General features: G+C 43.3%; 2 protein-coding genes across 3 annotated transcripts in view; one reads left to right on the forward strand and one right to left on the reverse strand.

Moving 5' to 3' along the window:
• Positions 1-7,586, forward strand: part of ly75 (lymphocyte antigen 75) — a 34,136-nt gene extending 26,550 nt beyond the window's left edge. The window contains 8 exon segments of the mRNA XM_041845255.2: positions 2,541-2,663; positions 2,936-3,127; positions 3,260-3,483; positions 3,659-3,869; positions 4,630-4,791; positions 5,448-5,564; positions 5,837-6,028; positions 6,272-7,586. Of these exon segments, the coding sequence (XP_041701189.2) occupies positions 2,541-2,663; positions 2,936-3,127; positions 3,260-3,483; positions 3,659-3,869; positions 4,630-4,791; positions 5,448-5,564; positions 5,837-6,028; positions 6,272-6,444 (1,394 nt within the window). The 3' untranslated portion in view covers positions 6,445-7,586.
• A 1,527-nt stretch (positions 7,587-9,113) lies between these two features.
• marchf7 (membrane-associated ring finger (C3HC4) 7) lies at positions 9,114-21,687 on the reverse strand. Of its 2 annotated transcripts, none has more exons than XM_041845256.2 (11): positions 21,600-21,687; positions 17,998-18,187; positions 16,713-16,853; positions 15,665-15,839; positions 12,961-13,149; positions 11,639-12,824; positions 11,226-11,395; positions 11,017-11,120; positions 10,656-10,757; positions 10,394-10,442; positions 9,114-9,939 (listed from the first exon to the last, which is right to left on the reverse strand). In XM_041845256.2, exons 2-11 carry the CDS (start codon positions 18,175-18,177, stop codon positions 9,842-9,844), a joined length of 2,394 nt encoding a protein of 797 aa, XP_041701190.2. In that variant the 5' UTR covers positions 18,178-18,187; positions 21,600-21,687; the 3' UTR covers positions 9,114-9,841. The 2 variants fall into 2 exon arrangements, with proteins under 2 accessions (XP_041701190.2, XP_045073160.1); XM_045217225.1 differs by lacking the exon at positions 21,600-21,687 and adding an exon at positions 20,856-20,955.
• Positions 21,688-25,043: the final 3,356 nt, after the last annotated feature.

Consider the following 25,043-nt stretch of genomic DNA (forward strand, 5'->3'; position numbering starts at 1 on the left):
AAATGTGAAAAAAGGGAGCGCTGCTTTGGCATCAAATATGAAGACAAAGAGAGATGCTCATTGGAGAACAGGGTATAACTTTTAGCGACCAAATAAAGTTGCAGCTATGTAAAAACATCATACTTTAAAAAATCCAATGCACTCTCTTGTGGAAAAGTAAAACATATTTTATTTTAGCAGCTATTGCATAGCAAAAAATCCTAACTCACCAACGCATATTGCTCACCGGCCTTCTTCAGGGTTCACAGGTGCACAGTAGTGAGCAGAAATGAAAGGGGCGTGGACAATATTAACCAATAGATAAAGAGGAAATACATCAAATACAAATAAATCAATCAATAATAACTATAGGCCAATACAATGTTTCACACAACTAAACAACTCAAGATTATTATTATTATTATTATTACAAATATAATTACAGAAGTATAATAACAAAAAAGGGGCTAAATCTATTTAATAATTCAACCCGGAAAGACAGTAGCTTTGAGTGTGTGTATCCAGGAAGTTTCCCTTTGTAGAAGACACTTCAGCCTGTAATCCCCCCTCTTGTTGATGGATGCCACCTCTATGTCCGGGCTACCATGGCCGGCTTGTTGGTAATGCACAGCCATGGGATAATTGTCACTCACTGTTTTGATGGCATATTTATGTTCTGCCAGTCTCGTTCTTTTAGCATCCTTTTTGTGCGACCAATATAAAAACAACCACATGTGCACTCCAACCTATAAACAACAAACACAGTGTTGTAATTCGCAAAAGATTGGATTTGGTAAGTTATTTTCTTGTGTGTCATTGAACGTCTTGTTTTTTTTAAAATGTTGGGGCAGTGGTTGCAGTGTCCGCACAGAAAGGTTCCAGTGGGTTTGGAAAGCCAGTTGGCTTTGGCTGGGGGGGGGATTAGGTGACTGTGCACCAGCTTGTCCCGTAGGGTCGGCAGGCGTCTATAAGAAAAGCATGGAGGCTCGGTAAAAACGTCACCTTAATGCAGGGTCACTTTCTATGATACTCCAATTCAGTTTGATATTCTTTATTTGAGATGCCTCTCTGCTGTGCTGGGTAACAAAATACATTTGCTTTGACTTTTGGGGCCTTTGGTATTGTCTGAGCATATTTTTTATTTTCCAAGGATTTAGCCTTTATTATGGATTGATTGAGAACACTTGACCTGTATCTGTTGTTTAAACCAGCAACTTTATTTTGGAAATCCTCCTCCTTGTCACAAATGCACCGTAGCCACTGTAATTGACCCATATAAATATTTTCAATGAGACCAGTAGAGTGAAAACTGTCTGCCCTTAGAATGGTATTACAGTCCATAACTTTTCTAAAAATGTGTGGAGTTGACCGTCTTGGGTTTTCGTGATTTTCGGGGTTCTATATTCTTTAGCGAGTTTGAGATTCTCTTTAATAGAGTTCATATATTTGTGGGACCAGGGGTGTCATGCACCTCCAAGATCTGAGGATGGCTGGAGAATTTTGCATTTTTCGAACACCTGAAACAGCCTTTTCCTGCAATCTAGAGCCATAAACATTATGCTTAATTCTATGGAAGAAATATTGTAATTATCTGCATATCTAAGCATACCTCTTGAGCTGTCTGTATCCTCCTGACTGGTGGTTATTTTTTTTATGAAACTAAATATGCTTCTCTGCTAAAATCTGTGTAAAAGATTGACAGGAATGTGAGTCTTATTTAGTAATTGCTTGCTTTTCTAAAGTCTACCAACCTTGCCAGCAGGCATGCCAGCTAAGATAGTTAGACAAGCTAGTTACTCTAACTTGATAGCCTGAAATGGCTTCTTGGTAGCTAGTTATGAGGTGTGGAGATTGGGTACCTATCTCGGATAGTTAAAGCCAAGTTCATAAAATTGCTAGGTGGCTAGGAGTATTACAGTGAAAGAACAACCACAACAACCAGAAGAAGAAAAAAAAATCTATATATTTTTTAAACAGGACAAATTTGAGGGGGCACGTGCCCCCCTATCGGCATGACGCCTCTGTGTGGAACTGTAGCTGTTCATTTTCAGATGATCGAAACACCAAAATGATGTCATCTATATATCTTCCGTACCACATGATTTTATAAAAAAAATTATTAAGAGGACAAAAAAAATGTCTCTCCTACCATAGTCCTAAAAACAAATTATTATTTAACCTGTCTCCTCCCCTTCATCTACTCTGATTGAAGTGGATTTAACAAGTGACATCAATAAGGGATTCACCTGGTCAGTCTATGTCCTGGAAAGAGCAGGCATTCTTAATGTTTTGTATATTCAGTGTAAAGCCTTTTTAACTTTTCCACAAGAGAGAGTGCCTTGGATTGTTTGAAGTGTGATGTTTTTACATAGCTGCAACTTCATTTGGTCCCAATAAGTCTCAATTAGACTTTTAGAGATGTTTTAAAATTGACACTGATGCCTGGTCAAATAGACTTCATATGTGGTCTGACTGAAGGTGTTTATTAATTAAATGTACTCACTGCTTATGTATGAGTAATAAAGTCTTTATGAAGTGTTACCGGTTTATGTTATTTTCAGCTGCTGATGCAGACATCCTGACCATCAGGGACTTAGTGGAGAATGAGTTTGTGAAGGAGCAGCTCCTTCCCTTCAAAGACCTGGTGCAGTTTGTCTGGCTAGGGGTGTTCAACGATGACAACGGTGAGTGGACTGAACTGGGTTCCCCATATTCATCTTCCCAACATTCAGCATGGACAGTTAGTGTGTCCTTATGTTTGAGCCGCTGTTTGGACTTTCATATTATCATTTATTGCCCTTTATTATGAGGAGACACTGAATTGGACATTGTAAAATGTTCTCTGGATCATCAAGTCTTAAGCTTACTCACTGATCATTGCTGTATTATTTTGTGATGAAATGTGTAAACGTGTAATACATTTGTAATGTCAAGTTGTTGTTCCTGTATTTGGTAGATAACCAGATGAAGTGGTATGATGGCACCAACGTCCAGTACTCTAACTGGGGAGATGGAAGACCAAGCATCTCAGCCAGCGATGAGTTCTTGGCTGGTCTCAACACTGAGGGAGTCTGGGAGATATTCACCAACAAACGCCACTTCAGTCCCTTCAAGCAGAGAAGCATTGTGGCCTGCAAACTGGATAATGGTTGGTAGACCCCATTCAGACAAACATACATTTCACCTATTCACAAGGAAAAATATATATTTTTTTACAACTAAATAATACATTTTTCATTTGATTGTTTCTATTAACACAAATGTTTTCTTTGTCCCCAAGACTCTAAGGTCGAATACAATCAGTCGGCCAGGGACTTTGAGCGCTATGGCAACCTGAGCTACCACCTGATAACCAGGAAGTTGAGCTGGTTCCAGGCCCTGGAGGAGTGTGGCCGCGGCAACGGACACCTGGCCAGCGTGCATGACACCGGGCACAATGCTCACATGGAGCTCATCGCCAAGCGAGATGGCTTCCCGCTGTGGATCGGTCTGTCCAGTCAGGATGTAAGGGAGCTTGGCCACAATGCCACTAACACGGCGGCCATTTCTAATGAGAATAACTTAATCTTTTGCAGAAATTTTGCTCAAAGCACTAAATGGCAGGTAAACATTCAATGCTAAATTTGCTAAGCACCTCCAGTGTGAAGTTTGTTGAATAACATTACATCTCTCTGCCCAGGCTAGTGGCTCTCAGTCCTATGAGTGGTCTGATGGGACTAAGTATAACTACAGTCCGGTGGGACTCTCTGACACTGTGGGCAGGTCCAGCTCAGACCCTCAGGCTGTCTGTGTGTACATCACTCCACATGGCACCTGGATGAGCAAGGACTGCCATGCCAAGATGGACGGAGCCATCTGCTACAACACCACCATCACCACCCCCACTCAGAGTAAGACCCAGTCCTAGTACCTAGCCTATTAGTATTACATCACCACCATCACCACTCAGAGTAAGACCCAGTCCTAGTACCTAGCCTATTAGTATGACATCATCACCATCACCACTCAGAGTAAGACCCAGTCCTAGTACGTAGCCTATTAGTATTACATCATCACCATCACCACCCCCACTCAGAGTAAGACCCAGTCCTAGTACCTAGCCTATTAGTATTACATCACCACCATCACCACCATCACCACTCAGAGTAAGACCCAGTCCTAGTACCTAGCCTATTAGTATTACATCATCACCATCACCACCCTACTCAGAGTAAGACCCAGTCCTAGTACCTAGCCTATTAGTATTACATCATCACCACCCCCACTCAGAGTAAGACCCAGTCCTAGTACCTAGCCTATTAGTATTACATCACCACCATCACCACTCAGAGTAAGACCCAGTCCTAGTACCTAGCCTATTAGTATTACATCACCACCATCACCACTCAGAGTAAGACCCAGTCCTAGTACCTAGCCTATTAGTATTACATCACCACCATCACCACTCAGAGTAAGACCCAGTCCTACAGTCTTAGTACCTTTACTTATTAGTATTTATTTATTATACACGCAACTTGAATTATTGTGTAAAGAAGACATTGATGTCAATGAGAGATCTGAGCAGACTTTTTTGCATAGGATACGCACCAATCTTTTAAGATCCCATAAAATAAATCCCTCTGATGTCATCTGTTTGTTTGTCTGAATCAGGATCGAACCTCGCAGCTCCCCAGGTAGACAACAACTGCCCGCAGAACAGTGGCTCGTCTAAGTGGGTTGAGCACCAGGACCACTGCTATGCCTTTGACATGACCTTTTATAACTACTCTGTCTACAGCATGGAGGATGCCAAGAGCATCTGTGAAAGGCTTGGTAAGTCGCCCACTATCTCTCCTATTTGACACATATATATTTCTGTATTATAGAAGTTGTATTGAACATGGTATTATCGCAGCATCTTGGGTTAGGTTGTTATGGTAACATCTTGGGTTAGGTTGTTATGGTAAGAGAAAGGTTTCCCTATAACCAACCTGATTAAATAAAGTTATTGAATATTTACTCTTATAAACCGGGTAGTTTGGCTCCTGGATGCTAATTGGCTGAAAGCCAAGGTACTTAACCCTAATTGCTCCACTGGCGCTGTACAATGGCGACCCTGGCCATGACCCCACTCCCTGCATGTCTCAGGGGGAGTTGGGATATGCAGAAAAACACATTTCCATTACAGATTTGTGTGTAACAGGACAAATATAAACAACCCCCAAATTATTATTCGAACTACGTTGCTAACCAGTTTATAATAGCAATAAGGTACCTCGGGGGTTTGTGGTAAATTGTCAATATACCGCGGCTAAGGGCTGTGTCCAGGTACTCCTCGTTGCGTCGTGCATAAGAACAGCCCTTAGCTGTGGTATATTGGCCATATACCACACCTCCTCAGGCCTTATTGCTTAATTAGTACACCATGATCAGATCAGGTGGTTTCTTACTTACAGTACATGTGCCTCCTTTTTGCCTTTGATTGACAGATGCACAGCTGCTGACCATAACGACCAAAGAGGAGAATGACTTTGTCTCTGGCTACATGGCAGCCAACCCTCTCATCACCAGTAGGGTGTGGCTCGGCATGGACTTGGACACACAAGGTAAACTTACTAGGACTGGGTCTTACTCTATTTTAAACTGACCTGACCAGTACAATATGATAGGCTTGTTACCTATTACTGTATAAGGAGGTTATTAGACATGATATTTATATTGGACAGTATGTGCCATCTTAGGAAGTTCTGTGCACTTCATTTGGAAAGTCAGGCACTTTAAAATACATACAAATCCTACATGCCAATACATTGTATTCAAATAAAGTAGTTTATTCTAACTCAACAGCATAGAATCAGTAATTCCTCTTGTCTTCCAGGTCAGCCAGTGGGCTGGGTGGACGGTTCCTCTCTGGCCTTCTCTAACTGGGAGACCAATGGCTCTGCTAGTGGGGTGAAGACAGTGACCCAGCAGAACCCCTGTGCTGTCATGGTGTCTGCAGATGGAGGCATCTGGAGCACAGTCAGCTGCAAGGACAGCCACAGCCGCATCGTCTGCAAAGTACCCGCACGTGAGTACTATAGTTCAGTGGTTCACCAGTCCAAACTCATACATATTTTTTTTTACTATGTGGATCGCAGCATGCGCTGGTAACAGCTCCAAGCTATTGCATGTAACAAGAGGTGATTGTATATAGCTCATAGAGTTCCCTGGCGTCGCCATGGTTATTACATATTAGTAAACATTGTGCTTGAAACAGGGACTTTCTTGGCCAGTCTGGACATGTGTTTCTGACTGGCTGTGTTGTCTCCAGGGTCAGGGAACGCCCCGGTGGCTCTGGTCTTCTTCCTGGTCGTCCTCACTGCCCTCCTGGGGGCCATCGGCTTCGTCGTCTATAAGAAGAGCAGGGCCAGATTCAACTCCACCGTGCGCTACAGGAGAACCATTGATGACGCTGACAGCACTAGTATTATAGATGCAGAGTGAGACTTGTCTTGACTTCATATATGCAGCTTGAAGAAGCAGTTATGTGCCTATTCAGTATGGAAATATTATTATGCAGCAAACTAAAACCTGGCTGCCTTTTGATTTCAAAAGACCACTTTATTTATTTGTACAAATTCCAAAGCAGGCTTTCTAGTATTTTCTGTGACATTGTAAATATTGGCAAAAGGATTGTGATTTTTTTTTTTTTTACTTAATAATGAGTTGTTTTAATTAACTTTGGGATTATTTTAAAGAGCTGGAAAATTGAACAGTTGCTGCAGGGTTGATGGACTTTGGGTTGACAAAAAAGGCACTGGATATGTGATGCTTGTTGTCAGGGTATGTCTTCTTTTCTCCTAAGCACTGTTTTTCTCTGTTTTCACTCTGTGATTATTTTCATGGAGGAAGACATCCTTTTCACTGATGGTCATTGATGACATGATTGAAATTCTTAAAGAAACAACTGCATCATGGCACTTGCATTAACATAACTATAATATTTTCAGGATGTATTAGCTTGGCATATTTTCATATTTCAGTTTGTAAATCATTTAAGGTCTAATACAGGTACTCTAGCAAATGCAGTCCAACACAGACTTCCTTAGACAATTTGGATAGTGTCACATGCTCATTTGCCATTCTGCCATTTTAACTACATTTAATTCATCCCAACTGTAAATGCATTGATTTGTTTGTCATTATGACTGTAACCTTCCTCTCCTATGCACTCAAACTACTGAGAACATTTGCACTTTAAATTGAAATGTTTTATTGTGAATAATGCCTTAGCAGTTGTTTCTGCCTTGTACAAGCACAATAGTTGTCTTGTTTGGGAGTTGAAGTTTTTGGGGGTTAATTGGGGGTTAACGCACACATGGCTGCTGTAAATGCTTTGTACATATTTAAATTGTATTTTTTTATTATTATGGAGAATCTAAACCAAAGATGCTTTTTGAATCTTGTGAATGTTGATAACCTGGACATTCCTCTAGACTTTATTTGGATCTGCCTAGCAACAATGCTTGTTAACTATGATTACCATTCCCAAAATGTTCAACAGTATCTTCATATTTACAGTGGTCCCAAGCAGACCATCCACTCTGGTCAAATATGGTCTTCCAATAAAATAGGTCTGTCCTTAAGAGCTGGGTCGTGTTTCATTTTTTCTGTTGAGGAAATGAATAAAGATGTCAGACGTGGGTATCACTGTGACCTACCACAACTTGTATGAGCTTCGTTTTGAGGCGCCAAGGACACAAGGGATCGAGATAGGAATCATTGAGTAAAAGCCCTTGAATTCTGCTCAGGAGTTTCCCTAATTCAAGCCTGGATTCAATCCAAGGCGCTACAGAGCTGCTCTACAACTTGGATTGAATCCCAGCCTCAATCAAGGGTCGCGTTCCCCTACTCAGAAGTTGCATGCGTCAACCAATGGTTCCGTGCCACAGACTGTGTAGTCGGGCACCAGACTGCTAGAATATGTGGCTAGCCGATACGTAAAAAAAACCTATCCAGGCATGTAAGATCTGGCATGTGTCCGCAACATCTGAGCAGAGGAACACGACCTTGTGATGAGGGAAGCTCTGACAGACTGAACTAATGTGATTGGTTGAAAGCTCAGTGGGCAGAGTTTACAAATGAGTGTATAAAAAAAAATAAAAAGGCTTCCGGGTGGTAGGTTAATAATAATAAGCCATTTAGCAGACGCTTTTATCCAAAGCCACTTAGTCATGCGTGCATACATTTTTTGTGTATGGGTGGTCCCGGGGATCGAACCCACTACCTTGGCGTTACAAGCACCGTGCTCTACCAGCTGAGCTACAGAAGACCACGCCATGCCAGATCTTACATGCCTGGATAGGTTTTTTTTTTACAAAGGTTGGAGGGCGTTACACGTTCAAATCCCAATTGTGACTTTTGTTTCCAACCTTACCAAACATTCTAAACTAATTAAATTTCTAATCTACTAACCTAACTTTGAACAGCTTCAAATCTTAACACAGATGGTGCCTTCCACACTCCTAGTGCAGTGGATTAGGCACTGGGATAAGGACCAGGTCACAGGTTCATTTCTTGCCAAAACCATTTCACAAAAAAAGTATGGGAGATTGTCAATTAGTTTTGCTTGACTACCTGGTCCAGGAAACAAATGCACTTTAATGAAATTAGACTCCTCCACTAGCACATCCGGCAAATTACGTTTGCAGGAGGAATCCCAAAATGTATAAAGTGGTAACTCAATTTAGCTAGTAGTGACAGACATTTTATAAAGATGACTAGTGTATCGTTAAACGTGTGCATGCTTTTATCCTTAGAGAAAAGTTAATTCAAAAGGGGGTGAGGCGGATTACAAAACTCTTCCCAGTAGGATACACCTAAGTATTCTCGGCCGGAGGAGGCTATCGAGCAGCTTTTCTGTTCACCTATTAACAAATTGCCACTTCTACATATGGCGACCACTTATCGGTTTCCGGGTCATGGAGAAGAGGGAGTGTACCTCAATTGAGAATCTCCCAGTCTTTTTTTATTTATTTTTTTATTACCATATTGGTCTTTGAGCAACAGTTGTTGAAATGTCTTACATTAACAGCTTTTTAACCCTACTTCCTATATTAACTTTAGAGTCCTTATTCGGTTTAGTTGAATGAAATGTTGCCTGCAAACAGCTGTACATTCAAAACTTTATTGCAATAATTCAATCATGAAAACAAGTTTTAGGGCCAAGCAAAATAGCATTTTCATACCGCAGACATTGAAAACAGACAGAAAAACGGAACAAATGTTAATAAACTGTCAATTATTCGGCTGTGAAAAGTAAAGTTGGCACCTTCTTTCACATATATATTTTTTAAAAACTTGCTTCAAAAAGGAAAGGAAAATTCACATAGGAAAAGAAAAATGGTAAAGGGAATAATTTGCCACTTCTTGATATATTCTCCCCTAAACAGAACCCTTTCCTTCTCCCAAACCGCTAAACTAACAAACCAGTGTTGTGTTCATGATTCCATCTCCTTTTTGTTTTTACAATATCTCACCACGGTGGCCAGATCTGATTTTTTAGATCAGTAAACGTTTCAAGCACTCGTGGTATAACAGTTCAAAAAGACAACTTGCATTTTAACGGAATAAAGCCCACTCAAATCTGGAGACCAAAAGGAAAGGAAATATAAAGCATTTCCTCACCTCTGTCTGCATATCTATGACATCATTACCTCTACGTCAGGCGTGACCTCCCATCTACTTGGCATTGGCTTTTTTTTCGTTGATCATCCCACAAGCCATTGCACTCAGTAAAATCACATGAGGTGAAACAGAGCAACAGATTGGGTTGCTACTACAAGGTAACTCCAACTCTGTCTCCCCCCACCCCCCCATCTTTTTTCCTTATCCCCTTCACTCAATTATACTCCTCTTCCAGGTCTTCATCGAGGTCACAGAAATCAATTGACGGCCGGGTATCAACCACCTCCTCTTCATCCGACTCCCCATAAGAGCCTGCAGCGGAGAAAACAATTATCAGTCAAACCTGAGACTAGTTTATTAGTAGTGAATTTCATTATTTATTTTTGAATAAAGAACGCAGTTGCAAAATGTCTTTTAGTTTAGAATGTGTTCGAAAGTAAAATATTAAGACCATTTAATTGTCAGTCAGGAATACTGCAGTGCACACCATGATATCAACGCATCTAATAACCTCCACTGAGATGACCTTGTGCCTAGCTAACTGAAGGGTAATTATTCACAGCAGTGTTGCTGGGCAAAAAAATCTGTGCAGAGCTCTTGTCATGCTACGTATGGACCTTTAACATCAGAGAAGGTCAATATAATCAAATACTTACCCATCAATTCATTAACAGTGGGGGGGGGTTAGTTTGACTCACAGCCTTGTATCAAGTTACTAAAACATCATGTGATCACAGCATTGGGGAGATATTATTCAAGAACGTACTTTCAAGATTGTCCATGTGTTCGTGAAGGGTTCTCGCCAGGTTGAAAAACTGAGCGAGAGAGGGGGGAAATATTTTTTTAAACAATGAATCCTACTACATGTGAATTAAGTATTTTTCCCAATACAATAGTAAGTGAATTATTGGAGGCCAAAGAAGAACCTTGGGCTTAACATTCAAAAATGACTCCTCTGCGCACAGCGCCAATGAATGATGTTGAGAATTTGTTTTGGCATGGTGTCGAGTGTAGGCATGCGTTATTACCCCTGCGTCGTTGGCAGCTCCTAGCACATCAGAGAACCTCTGCTCACACAGGTGAAGCAACACCACCAGGTAAAGGCCACAACTGATGAACTCATACTCAGACTGGACAGAAAGGGAAATAAAGTAAGCAGTCACTTAAACTGCAGATATGCCTTAAACTCAAGTTAGGACTGGGTCCTAGGGGGTTAAACCTTAAAGGGAACATTTTACGGAACACTTGTTTTTAAGTGTTCATTCTGGTATTCTACAGTTGAATGAGCAGCACAGGAGTGATTCTCTGCGGAGCGTTTCCCATTCACAGTCTAACAGATAATGGCTGACTAGGAGATGACTGTCTGGGGTTAACTGAACGTCCCCTCACCCTCTCATGTGTCCTGTGCAGCTCGTTGATGTCAAAGTTCTCAATGTTCAGGTGCAGCTTTTCTTTGCACAGCTCACACGTGGTGATGGCATCCAGATTAGTGCCTGGACAAGAAAGCGAAAGATGGCAAGAATGTGGGATCAATGCATAATACCTAGGGGCAGAAGTCATTTGTTAAGGTCAGAGAGAGAAAGAAAATGTGTTCTTACCAGAGCTGATTTTGGAGCGCAGCCACTTCTTGATGCAGTCCTGGTGAACATACTGCAGACTGCCTGTGCAGCGGCAGGGTTCGATCAGGGGGTTGGAGGGAGAGTCCTCACCCATTTGGCAAATACGACACCGGTCCCCTTCCTCCTCGTCAGAGTCCTCCAACAGCAGGCTACAGGGGAGAGAGAAAGAGGTTTATTTACAGTTATCAACCATTCAAATCAGAGAAGAATGACAGAGTAAAATAATTAAAGTGGTGGTCCAGCCAAAGAGGCATTTGAATGACAAGGCGAGTGTGGCCACATTAAAGACAATGGACAACACAGGGACAGTGCTATGTACAACATATGGTGGGACACAAGCATGAAGGTTCAGCCCACTCCCCAGTAAGCTCAGAGAAGGACAGCGTCCCCACCTCTCCTGGATCTTCCTCAGTCTCTCAGGGTCTCTGGAGGAGGCAGGCTTATCCTTCTCCTGGCCCTCCGGTTGGCTCCTGGCGGCGCCTGTCATGTCCACGGCAATCATGACGTTGTCGTGGACGCGGAACAGCGGGCTGCTCATGAACCTCGCCAAACGCTGACTACTCCCCGCCACGTCTCTCAACTCTTCCTGTAGGGCGGCGCAAGCACCCATCGCCCCCGAGGATGCCGCCGCACCTTCCTCTTCATCTTCCTCCTCCTCCTCCTCTTCGTCAGCCTTGGCCTCGGGGGTGTCTCTGAGGGGGAACTGGGTACCACGGTAATCCTCATCGGCGCCGGACGCCAGGCGAGCGCTCTCGTCCCGTCCTTCTCTTCTACGGCGGGAGAAGAGAGGAGTGCAGCGGGTCCGGATGGAAGACGAGAGCCAGGAGGAACCCGAAGTACTACTACTACTACTTCCAACACCACCGCTGGTGCTGCTGCTGCCCCCTCTCCAGGCCTCCAGGGGCTCCGGGGCATGCTGGGTCTGGCCCTCCTGGACCGGGGACAGGCCCTGTCTGCGACGCCTCAGGAAGGCAAAGGCCTGGGCCGCGTCAGAGCCTCTGGTAACGGATTCCACGCTCACGGGTCGGATACTCTCCTCGCTGGTAGCCACGGGGGTGTGGCTGGGGCAGTCTCCTCCAACGACAGGGCTGTCCTCGGCTGAGTCGAAGGAGCGGGAGGCGGAGCCAGAGCTGGAGCCGCTGGAGTCCTGGCTGGAGCGCCGAGAGAAGAGGCGGGAGAGGAGGCGGCGGGTGGAGCGACGTCCATCCGATGCCTCACCACCCTCCGGGGTTGGCCTGGGGGTGGGGACTGGCGCGGCGGGAGGGGGGCTGGAGTCCCGGGCCTCCCGTCTTGCTGAGGGAGTTGTGTACCAAGAGGAGGGGCGAGAGGAGACGGAGGAGGAGACTCCTAGAGTGGGCTCTGGGCTCTCAGTGGGCTCCTTGGTGGTGCGGAGGGTAGAGGTGGTCAGGGAGCGGCCAGTGGTCCGGGTGGTGGAGAAGTCCCGGGCCAGTGGGGAACGCTGGTAGGTGGAGGAGAGGTGCCGGCTGAGGGAGCTGCTCTCCCTGCTAGAGGAAGAGTAGAGGGTCTCCTTGGGCCGGGCCCCCTGGGCATAGGTGGAGGTCACACGGTCTGGCCGGTCTGAAACACAAATATGTCCACATTGTCAGTATTATGTTTGTGTGTGAGTATGTAAATGTGTCAGATTTATGATTGAATGCGTGCGTAAATATGTAAATGCACACAAATGAGCCACTGTGTGTGTGTAAGAACATACACAGAGACGAGGTGAGTCCAGAGCTCTTATAGCTGATAGTATCGGCCACACTGGACAGACTCCTCCCCTCACTCCTCCTCTCCAGCTCCCTTCTGGACCACAGGGGCTCTGAGGAGGAAGAGGAGGAGGAAGAAGAGGAGGAGGACGACGACCTGGACAGAGGCCGGTACGACTTCCACGACGACAAATCTAAACACAAGGTGCCAGTTTGTTATTCACCTGCATGTTAGAAAATATACATTGGCTAAAGCACGAAGGATTTAGGAATCATTAATATATTTAATCAATGTCATAAGGTTAGCTGAAGATTTAATATAATTATTATCACTCAAAGCAATGGCAATGATTTTTTGCATGATTATCACAAGACCTGTGCTCATCAAGTGTATGGAAACTAACAGCAGTATAATAAGTATATAGGTTATAGGTTGAGAGCTTTTGTGAAAGAGCACAGTTAGAAAGATATGGCATATAGAAGCAAACCGGATGGACATCATGAAAAATGATCGGAGAGGTTGAGGAAGTTCAGGAGTAAAAACGAACAAAATAGAATTATTGTAAAATTGACTGACCATAAAATGTATATAGTATGTATAAGCTGGAAGTAGAGGCCTAAGCATTGTTGTTCACTAGTTTACTCCAATTAGGGAAGGGGTGGTGGGGTTGGAAAGTAATAAAGGGAAATATATTTTTTTGATCGATATATATATATATATATATATATATACACACACACACACACACATACATGGAAAACAATTAAAAGAGACCACTGCAAATTTATCAGTTTCTCTGGTTTTACTATTTATAGGTATGCGTTTGGGTAAAAATAACATTTTTGTTTTATTCTATAATCTACTGACAACATTTCTCCCAAATAAAAATATTGTCATTTAGAGCATTTATTTGCAGAAAATGACAACTGGTCAAAATAACAAAAAAGATGCAGTGTTGTCAGAACTCAAATAATGCAAAGAAAATAAGTTAATGTTCATTTTTAAACAACACAATACTAATGTTTTAACTTAGGAAGAGTTCAGAAATCAACATTTGGTGGAATAACCCTGATTTTCAATCACAGCTTTCATGCGTCTTGGCATGCTCTCCACCAGTCTTTCACATAGATGTTGGGTGACTTTATGCCACTCCTAGCGCAAATATTCAAGCAGCTCGGCTTTGTTTGATGGCTTGTGACCATCCATCTTCCTCTTGATCACATTCCAGAAGTTTTCAATGGGGTTCAGGTCTGGAGATTGGGCTGGCCATGACAGGGTCTTGATCTGGTGGTCCTCCATCCACACCTTGATTGACCTGACTGTGTGGCATGGCGCATTGTCCTGCTGGAAAAACCAATCCTCAGAGTTGGGGAACAATGTCAGAGCAAAAGGAAGCAAGTTCTTCCAGGACAACCTTGTACGTGGCTTGATTCATGCGTCCTTCACAAAGACAAATTTGCCCGATTCCAGACTTGCTGAAGCACCCCCAGATAATCACCAATCCTCCACCAAATTTCACAGTGGGTGCGAGACACTGTGGCTTGTAGGCCTCTCCAGGTCTCCGTCTAACCATTAGATGACCAGGTGTTGGGCAAAGCTGAAAATTGGACTAATCAGAGAAAATGACCTTACTCCAGTCCTCTACGGTCCAATCCTTATGGTCTTTTGCAAACCTCAGCCTGGCTCTTTGCATGACTTCAGCCCTGCCCCTAGGAGCCTGCTTCAAACCGACCTCGCCGTGCACTTCACTCCAGCTGCCGTTTGCCATTATTTTTGTAGGTCACATGATGTCATCCTACGGTTGTTAAGTGACATTCGAATGAGTTGGCGGTCATCCCGGTCAGTAGAGAGTCGTTTTCGCCCTCTGCCGGTCTGTAGCTTTGTTGTCCCCAATGTCTGCTGCTTGACCTTGTTCTTATGAACCGCCGTCTTTTAAATTTTAAGGATGGAAGCAACCTGACGCTCACTGTATCCCTCTGCCAGTAGACAGAATTGACCCCTTCTTTTCCTCACTCAGATCTTTCCTTTTCAACTCTTTTGGCATGGTCATTAGTTATTTTTTGATTAATATTACTTTTGAGGTACTATTAGCACTGTTTTTGCCATCCAGCTGGTCCTATTGCAAGAGGATAGTGATGACCACAGCAGTGGTTTTTATACTTTTCCTCATTAAATAAGATTTGGTTCAGGTGATCACCTAATCAGTACCTAATTCAGTAGAATGAGGTGTGCCTGTGTTGGAATTCAACAGACACTGGAATGGAATGGCTGTCATACATGTAGAGATCCTGATTTAAGAAAAAATTGCAGTAGTCTCTTAATTTTTTTCCACAGCTCTGTGTGTGTGTGTGTGTGTGTGTATACACACTTTTTTTTTTGCGAGAAAAAACATATGGGGGATTGGAAGTGATGCTGACAATTATATTGATGGAAGTTACAATCTATCTGCAATATTAAAGCTGATCTACCCCCTTTAAAAAAAAAAAAATAAACAGCAGTATATTTAGGCCGTCATTGTAAATAAGAATTTGTTCTTAACTGACTTGCCTAGTTAAATAAAGGCTAAATAAAATAATAAAATGTACAGGAAAAGTTCACATTTAAAACATCAGGTATTTTCATGTTAAAAAAAGGGCTCAAGGAAAGAGACTGAAAACATTCATAAATCATGAACTATCCCTTTAAAAATAGAACCAGGGGTCAGATACCAGAGTCTCTGTTGAGGACACTGCTGGAGGAGGAGGAGCCAGTCACTGAGGAGGAGGGGCTTCTTGTATATGCAGCTCGGTTGGTGTAGGACAGTTTGGCCCGTTTGGTATCCCCATCATCAGTTGTGTTGCTGAGAAGTCCTGAGTACGTCCCCAGTCTTCTCTCTGAATCAGTCTGATAAAACCACCCACAGAATACCGCCACATGAATAAAAATGGGCTTGAACGGCACTGTGAACTTCAAACAAGTGTGCGCATCAGTAATATAAATGTATGGATACAGAAGTTAGTCTGAGTCAAACTGCTTAATCCTTAACCGTCTATTAACGCACATGTGCATCAATCTATGTATCATAATAAAAAAAGTCCATCAAAATCCATCAGTTTAAGCTAGAGATAGCATGGGATGCGTCTCAATCCACCACATCCGCTTATGTCGCTCTTCCTCATCTGCGGTGGAAGGTGGCCGAGCTACAGCGGTGTTGGTCAGACCATGAGACATCCTGAAAAAAAAAAATTGTCGGTCTTCTCGCGAAACGTAGCGTTCGAACTGGTAGGTAGCTTAGTGGTTAAGAGCGTTGTGCCAGTAACCGAAAGGTCGCTGGTTCTAATCCCTGCGCCGACTAGTTGAAAAATATGTCTATGTGCCCTCTGGATAAGAGTGTCTGCTAAATGACTAAAAATGTAAAATGCAGTATGAGGTAGTTGTGCCAACAAAAATAAGGGGTTAAATATGGGTTAAAAAAAAACTGATATTTCCCAAGCTTGCTTATATCTCCCAGATATAGGATAGACACTTCAAAACCTTAATCCTTATGATACATTTTTTTGACTTTTTTTGCAATTTATAAAAATGTTTTATTCAAATCGTTTCTATGAGCTATCGTAGTAAAGGCCAAATTCTATATTTTATCAACAAAAAAAATCATTTTTTTATTGATACCTAAAGGGGTCCTAAAATACCAAATCAAATAGCTAAATGATCCACGGTATGACCATCTTAAAACAATTCCATAATGAACAAGATCGTGTTCTATCGTGCGTTTACCAGTTTGCTGCGGCTGCCCAGAGAGGAGTCGGCCCAGGAGCGATCGTAGGAGACAGAGGAGGTCGTCAGAGGGGATTTCCAGCTGGAGTGGCGGCTATCAGAACTACTGTAGTCCCTGGTCGAGCTGAGGAACCGAGAGCTCTGAGACACACGGAGCATGAAAACACATGGGGTCATTGCAAGGCAATACATAGAGCAATGTAAGGTAGCTGACACGGTGGACAAATCCAAGATCACCACAAACAGGAGATGAGTGGTAAAACAGATCATATCAAAGCACAGTGCTTCCCTTAGGATATTTTTCAGCAGCTGTGGCAAAATTATAGTTGGGCGTGGCCAATGGCATAAGACCAAAATTGTAAAGGCCCTCTCAAAGACAATTTAGCTGTTAAATTTTATTTATTTTTTACTACTAATCTACACATTTTGCCATGGCTTCTGCAGTGTTCTTAAGCTAGCAGAGCGACTCAAACATAAAATCAGTGGAGGAACCTATTTTTTGGAGTGGCGGCAACGATTTCGCAGCGGAGGCTGCCACTGCTAAATAAATATAGGGGAAACACTGCAAAACATTTGTCTAAATATCCTTGTACCAATTATTCCTACATTCTTGTATGCTAGCTAGATAAATATAATAATGCCATAATATTTCACATAATGCCATTGATATTTGTTTTGAACATCAAACGCATTCAAAAGGTACTCAAAAATGTCTACAGCCTTCTGTAATTCTACTCAAAGGCATTTGCAAACGTGTCAATTAAGTCACTTGTTTATTGTGCATTTCAGCCGGGCCCAGGACTCTTCTGGAAGAGTAGTCAAATAGACAGACACAGGCAGCCCAGTAGTAACTTAATCTAGGCTGGCCTATAAAAAGCTCCAGCTAAAGTACACAGATACCTTCTCTGCTTCTGAACACAGCTAGCTCGCCAAATAGAGAGGAGGGCTGGAGCCAAGAGGAGAGCAAAAGAGACTCCCTTAGACAAAAGTCAGCAAAGAAAGCCTGGTGCTTAGGGGGAGAAAATAATGACCCACTCAACTGCATTTATTTGAAAGAGAACATTATTTTTCATGAAAACAGGCTAAACTTGTCCCACCTGCCTAGCCTTACGCTTACTTTGTTTATAAAACACATTCAAGTCTTCTTATCATTGTTAACCGGCAGAAACTTCTCATTCAAATCCAGGCCTAGAGGCCACATATTTTAGGAATCCAAATGACATTTAGGGTCAGCAAATGTATGTGACCTGCCATTTTCTCACTCATTCGGTGTTCAGTTCAGTACCTGGTGGTCGAGGTCAGGTTTAAGGGGTGTGGCCCTGGTGAATCGATCACTGTTCAGGACATTGGATCTTCCATAGAGCCTGCTGGATCCCAGGGAGGAGGGGGAAGAGGATGAATGGGAAGAATAAGACGATGGGGTGCTGGACACCGTAAAGGGCAGCCGGCGAGGCTTGGAATCCATCACTGATTGGCTGTGGAAAGACCAAGATGTTAGAAAAACCAAGAAGTTAGTAACAATAAATCCAACAGGATCCATCCCTGATTGGTCGTGGAAAGATATTAGAAAAGCCAAGATGTTAGAGAACACATGAAATCAAACATTGTACAAATAAGTGGAGTACAGTAGGCCTAGACATAGTCCCCAGTGTTATTTAGTACACAAGTACTAGACTGATGTAGGCTACAGCAGGGGCTCCCAGACTTTTTCCACTCAGGCCCCCCATCCAGCATTGAACATCTCACGTCCGCCATGCGCGCGTCACATCTATTTCTATGGGCACAAGCACTGTTCATGGCACAAACTGTTCACATCCCTCTTGTTGGCGGAGAGAAGATTTTGCAGTTTTCAACCTAATTTTCATAGAATTCTATACATTTACGTCATTTAGCAGACGCTCTTATCCAGAGCGACTTACAGGAGCAATTAGGGTTAAGTGCCTTGCTCAAGGGCACATCGACAGATTTTTCACCTAGTTGGCTCGGGGATTAGAACCAGTGACCTTTCGGTTACTGGCACATCGCTCTTAACCACTAAGCTACCTGCCACCCCATTTTGCCATGTCTAATATGTATCTGTGTGATATTTGACTGACTCAAACATTACAACAAAATCTATGGACTAAAAAAGCTAGCCAAAAAACGTTAGCTGTCATGGGCTAGTTGATCAGCACTTTTCTGACAAGTTATAAATATCTCTAAGGTATGCAACAACTGACATGACAAGAGGAAAGCTGATTATGCACTACCTAATTTCGAAATTGCACCTTGTGTACTCTACTATTACAACCTTCCAGAGTAAGTTGAAAACCGTACTGAGTTCCTTTAAAAAAAAAATGTATATATAAATAAATAATGTGGGAACCATTGGGCTCCAGTACTCCATATCAGTACTCATTCAATATACAGGACTCAATAGTTCAATGTCCTGACCCAACCCTACCTTTTTTATTGCTAAAACCTTTGGTGCCGGTTCCACTCAAATCTTAGGCTATACTTGATTTAACGACAACAAGATAAGACGAGATAGACCTAGCTGCGTTTTGAAACCGCAAATCGTAAAGACCAGACTGAAGAGTCAGGAAATCTCCCAATCTGATAAGGCCCCAACAGTCAGGAGAAGGGGTTGACTGTTCGCTGAGGCAGCAGAAGTGTGACTGTACAAAACAGACAGTCAAACTGGCCAGAAGAAGCAGCTTCTTGGCACCTGACCCCCACACCTGTCCTTGGAGCATGATCAAAGTTACTGCATCCCAAATGGCACCCTATTCAGTGCACTACTTTTGCCCAGGCCTCTGGTCAAAAGTAGTGCACTATATAGGCATTAGGATGCCATTTGGTACACACAGTCACAGCCATTTGATGGTGACATTTCCAGAGGAATGAGAGCAGCAGGGGGGCTGTGAAGGCCAGGTCAGGCCTCACATCACACATGAGATAGTTACTGCAGGATAATTTGTTAAAAAGGTGCATTCCTCTGGTTTACATGGATCACAGCACCCGTATGGGGAAAGGCAAACAAGAGAGAAAAAAATCTGGCTTCTCCTTACAAAGCCCCACCCCTTACTCAACTGTTTGAGAAAGGTTCCTAAAAGTAAATTACCAAATGTTTATTTTTATTGCACCTAGGCTATCACCTATGGTAGCCTACAGTTGTGGCTTAGAAATACTATTTCCAAAAATAAATTAGCAATATTTTTATTTATATAGCTCCTAATTTAGCCCCAAAATAGCCCAATGCAATTGTGGCTTCTCTCAATCACACTCATGACGCATGGGTGGTGCTAAACTTAACCATCAAGAATGCAGAGTGTACACATGAGCAAAGTTGTTTTGATAACAGGTCAAGCTCTGTTTTGCTTGTATGTAGGATGTGGAGGAGGCCTAGGTAAGGCTGATGAAATCTTCACACAAGATGACAAAACTTGCTTCTCCACTGATATTTGCACAATAGTAACAAGTTCAGTCATGCTCTGCAAAACATTTTAGTCATTTAGCAGACGCTCTTATCCAGAGCGACTTACAGGAGCATTTAGGGTTAAGTGCCTTGCTTAAGGGCACATCGACAGATTTTTCACCTAGTCGGCTCGGGGATTAGAACCAGCGACCTTTCGGTTACTGGCACAACGCTCTTACCCACTAAGCTACCTGCCGCCCAAACCTGGAAGAGTGAATTTTAATTAGGCTATAGAATATAATTTCAGTTTTTCGAAAGCACATGGTTTTGCTCCTCTTCCTGATTCAGACATGGACATAGATGCATTAGCTATTTTTTTTCTTCTACCAGTCTAGGCCAGTTATTTTTCCTTCTCCATCTAACATTTACCAGATTTGCTGCAGAAAACTATAGTTAACTGTCTAATGCCAACAGTTGAGTAAACACTTTAGCATCTCAGTCATGAATAGCAAGCTGGCCAACAATAGCTTCAACCAATAATTGTTTTTCGAGATTGTGCTAGGGACGTGTTGCAGCTAGCCAACAAATGCATCATGGCTAACTTTAGGTAACTGGCTACTGTAACTAAAAGGCTACCCAAATGAGCCAACCGACCTTTCAAAATGTCTGGCAGTTTCCAAGAAAGAGTTGCCTTTTCTGTTGCTGACCAGATCACGAAAGAGTTTGTCAACTAGCTAGCTACCTACCGTTAGCAATACCCATGGCAATGTCAGCAAGAAACATGCATGGTCTCAAAGTTACTGTCTGGGGCTACCTAGTCAAGCTAGCCTCCCAAACATGTTGTTGGCACTGCTTCGAAGTTCAAAATGGATGAAGAAAAACAGCTTGCTAGCTAACGTTACCTACTAGGCTAAATAGCTAGTTAACCTTATCCCACGACCACAACGCATGCTAGGGCTACAGTAGCTAACTACCTTCCTAGCAATAGAAACCACTCGATTAGGACATGTCAGTCATATCCACAAATAGGACATTTACGGTCAAGACATCGAGACACAAAATACGATGAGTGGCGGCAGGTAGCTTAGTGGTTAAGAGCGTTGTGCCAGTAACCGAAAGGTCGCTGGTTCTAATCCCCGACCCGACTAGGTGAAATATCTGTCGACGTGCCCTTGAGCAAGGCACTTAACCCTAATTGCTCCTGTAAGTCGCTCTGGATAAGAGCGTCTGCTAAATGACTAAAATGTAAATGTAATAATCCTTGATGGTTTAGCTGGCTAGATAGCGAACGGTAACGTTAGGCCTATTTTTTATGGTGCTGTTGTTGATCCGTCCTGACAGACAACGTTAGCAAGCTAGCTAATTCATTTCTTATATTGAAGGAATCCCTTTATTCGTTGCCAAATTGCGATGTAAAACAGTCGCTGGCTATAGCTAGAAACATCACGGATAAGGTGCTAACTTCGTGCAAAAGCAGCACACTCTCTCACCTTTGCTTCCAAGCTTCGCTGCATTCAATGATGACGGCGTCTGTGTGTTGATATAGAGAAGGTCATGTGATTTACAATGCAATCAGACACCCAGAGAAAGGACGTACAACTCAGGATGGTGATTGACAATGTACTCCAGCCAATAGAATATGAAACACTGTACTTGTTCCTCCCCCTTTTTAATTGACGGTTATGAGTTATGATTGAAGTACAGTATGATTGTGATAGTAATTAATTGATGATGATGTTGGTGAGTTAAGATTGAAAGGATGGTTGTGATAATTAATTGATGATGATGATGATGTTGGTGAGTTACAATTGAAAGTATGATTGTAATAATAATGAATTGATGGTGACGATGATGATGAATATAATATATGCCAGAGGAGGCTGATCACTGGAAGATGGGGAGGAGTGTCTCTTTCTGAATAAAAAAATAATTAAAAACTATGAAACGTGAAATTCTATAATACACTGAACAAAAATATAAACGCAACATGTAAAGTGTTGGTACCATGTTTCATGAGCTAAAATAAAATATCCCAGAAATGTTCCATATGCACAAAAAGCTTATTTCTCTGCACGGCCCCATGTCGAAAGGATTCCTGGAAGCTGAAAATGTCCCAGTTCTTCCATGGCCTGCATACTCACCAGACATGTCACCCATTGAGCATGTTTGGGATGCTCTGGATTGACGTGTACAACAGTGTGTTCCAGTTCCCGCCAATATCCAGCAACTTTGCACAGCCATTGAAGTGGAGTGGGACAACATTCCACAGGCCACAATCAACAACTCTATGCAAAAGGGATGTGTCGCGCTGCATGAGACAAATGGTGGTCACACCAGATACTGACTGGTTTTCTGATCCACGCCCCTACCTTTAAAAAAAAAAGTGTCTGTGACCAACGGATGCATATCGGTATTCCCAGTCATGTGAAATCCATAGATTAGGGCCTAATGAATGTATTTCAATTGACTTATTTCCTTATATGAACTGTAACTCAGTAAAATCTTTGAAATTGTTGCATGTGGTGTTTATATTTTTGTTCAGTATAAATACAGATGCCACTATTATCTGGTTAAAAACAGTTTTGAAATTATCAATAGTCTCAACAGCATCCCCTATATGTGAGGATGGCTATTTTCCGTCCTCCTCTTCAGTTCGAACAGAGAGGATTAAAAACCTTATAATACATATATGTTACATTTTACATTTACATTTTCGTCATTTAGCAGACGCTCTTATCCAGAGCGACTTACAAATTGGTGCATTCACCTTATGATAGCCAGTGGGACAACCACTTTACAATTGTTTTATTTTTATTTTTTATTTTGGGGGGGTGGGGTAAGGGGGGTGTAGAAGGATTACTTTATCCTATCCCAGGTATTCCTTAAAGAGGTGGGGTTTCAAGTGTCTCCGGAAGGTGGTGAGTGACTCCGCTGTCCTGGCGTCGTGAGGGAGCTTGTTCCACCATTGGGGTGCCAAAGCCGCGAAACAGTTTTGACTGGGCTGAGCGGGAACTGTGCTTCCGCAGAGGTAGGGAGGCAAGCAGGCCAGATGTGGATGAACGCAATGCCCTCGTTTGGGTGTAGGGACTGATCAGAGCCTGAAGGTGCCGTTCCCCTCACAGCTCCGTAGGCAAGCACCATGGTCTTGTAGCAGATGCAAGCTTCAACTGGAAGCCAGTGGAGTGTGCGGAGGAGCGGGGTGACGTGAGAGAACTTGGGAAGGTTGAACACCAGACGGGCTGCAGCATTCTGGATGAGTTGTAGGGGTGTAATGGCAACAGCGAGTTGCAGTAATCCAGACGGGAGATGACAAGTGCCTGGATTAGGACCTGTGCCGCTTCCTGTGTAAGGCAGGGTCGTACTCTGCGAATGTTGTAGAGCATGAACCTACAGGATCGGGTCATCGCCTTGATGTTAGCGGAGAACGACAGGGTGTTGTCCAGGGTCACGCCAAGGCTCTTTGCATTCTGGGAGGAGGACACAACGGAGTTGTCAACCGTGATGGCGAGACCATGGAACGGGCAGTCCTTCCCCGGGAGGAAGAGCAGCTCCGTCTTGCCGAGGTTCAGCTTGAGGTGGTGATCCGTCATCCATACTGATATGTCTGCCAGACATGCAGAGATGTGATTCGCCACCTGGTTATCAGAAGGGGGAAAGGAGAAGATTAATTGTGTGTCGTCTGCGTAGCAATGATAGGAAAGGCCATGTGAGGATATGACAGAGCCAAGTGACTTGGTGTATAGCGAGAATAGGAGAGGGCCTAGAACTGAGCCCTGGGGGACACCAGTGGTGAGAGCACGTGGTGCGGATACAGATTCTCGCCACGCCACCTGGTAGGAGCGACCTGTCAGGTAGGACGCAATCCAAGAGTGAGCCGCGCCGGAGATGCCCAACTCGGAGAGGGTGGAGAGGAGGATCTGATGGTTCACAGTATCAAAGGCAGCAGATAGGTCTAGAAGGACGAGAGCAGAGGAGAGAGAGTTAGCTTTAGCAGTGCGGAGAGCCTCCGTGACACAGAGAAGAGCAGTCTCAGTTGAATGACCAGTCTTGAAACCTGACTGGTTTGGATCAAGAAGGTAATTCTGAGAGAGATAGCAAGAGAGTTGGCTAAAGACGGCACGCTCAAGAGTTTTGGAGAGAAAAGAAAGAAGGGATACTGGTCTGTAGTTGTTGACATCGGAGGGATCAAGTGTAGGTTTTTTGAGAAGGGGTGCAACTCTCGCTCTCTTGAAGACTGAAGGGACATAGCCAGCGGTCAAGGATGAGTTGATGAGCGAGGTGAGGTAAGGGAGAAGGTCTCCGGAAATGGTCTGGAGAAGAGAGGAGGGGATAGGGTCAAGCGGGCAGGTTGTTGGGCGGCCGGCCGTCACAAGTCGCAAGATTTCTTCTGGAGAGAGAGGGGAGAAAGAAGTCAAAGCATAGGGTAGGGCAGTGTGAGCAGGACCAGCGGTGTCATTTGACTTAACAAACGAGGATCGGATGTTGTCAACCTTCTTTTCAAAATGGTTGACGAAGTCATCCACAGAGAGGGAGGAGGGGGGAGGGGGAGGAGGATTCAGTAGGGAGGAGAAGGTGGCAAAGAGCTTCCTAGTGTTAGAGGCAGATGCTTGGAATGTTATTATACAGTATATGATATAATAACCTACCTTATATGAACTCTCTTTGGTTCAAACTGTAATATATGTCATTCATAATATATGACAATGGTTCAAACCCAGCCGGTTCTGGTCAAAAATGTTTTTCCCAAAAGCTTATTTTATTTTGTAAAATATTTTACATCAATCCTCCTCAACTTCACAAGTCTAAAGCTGCCACTGATGATGATGATGACGATGATGACGATGATGATAAAGGAGTCTATATGGATACATACTGAGATAAGTTTTATGATAGTTGCTAATTTACCATTGATGATTCAGGCAGTGATTGCTACT

Source organism: Coregonus clupeaformis, unplaced genomic scaffold, assembly GCF_020615455.1.
Source record: "Coregonus clupeaformis isolate EN_2021a unplaced genomic scaffold, ASM2061545v1 scaf0973, whole genome shotgun sequence".
Lineage (NCBI taxonomy): Eukaryota > Metazoa > Chordata > Actinopteri > Salmoniformes > Salmonidae > Coregonus > Coregonus clupeaformis.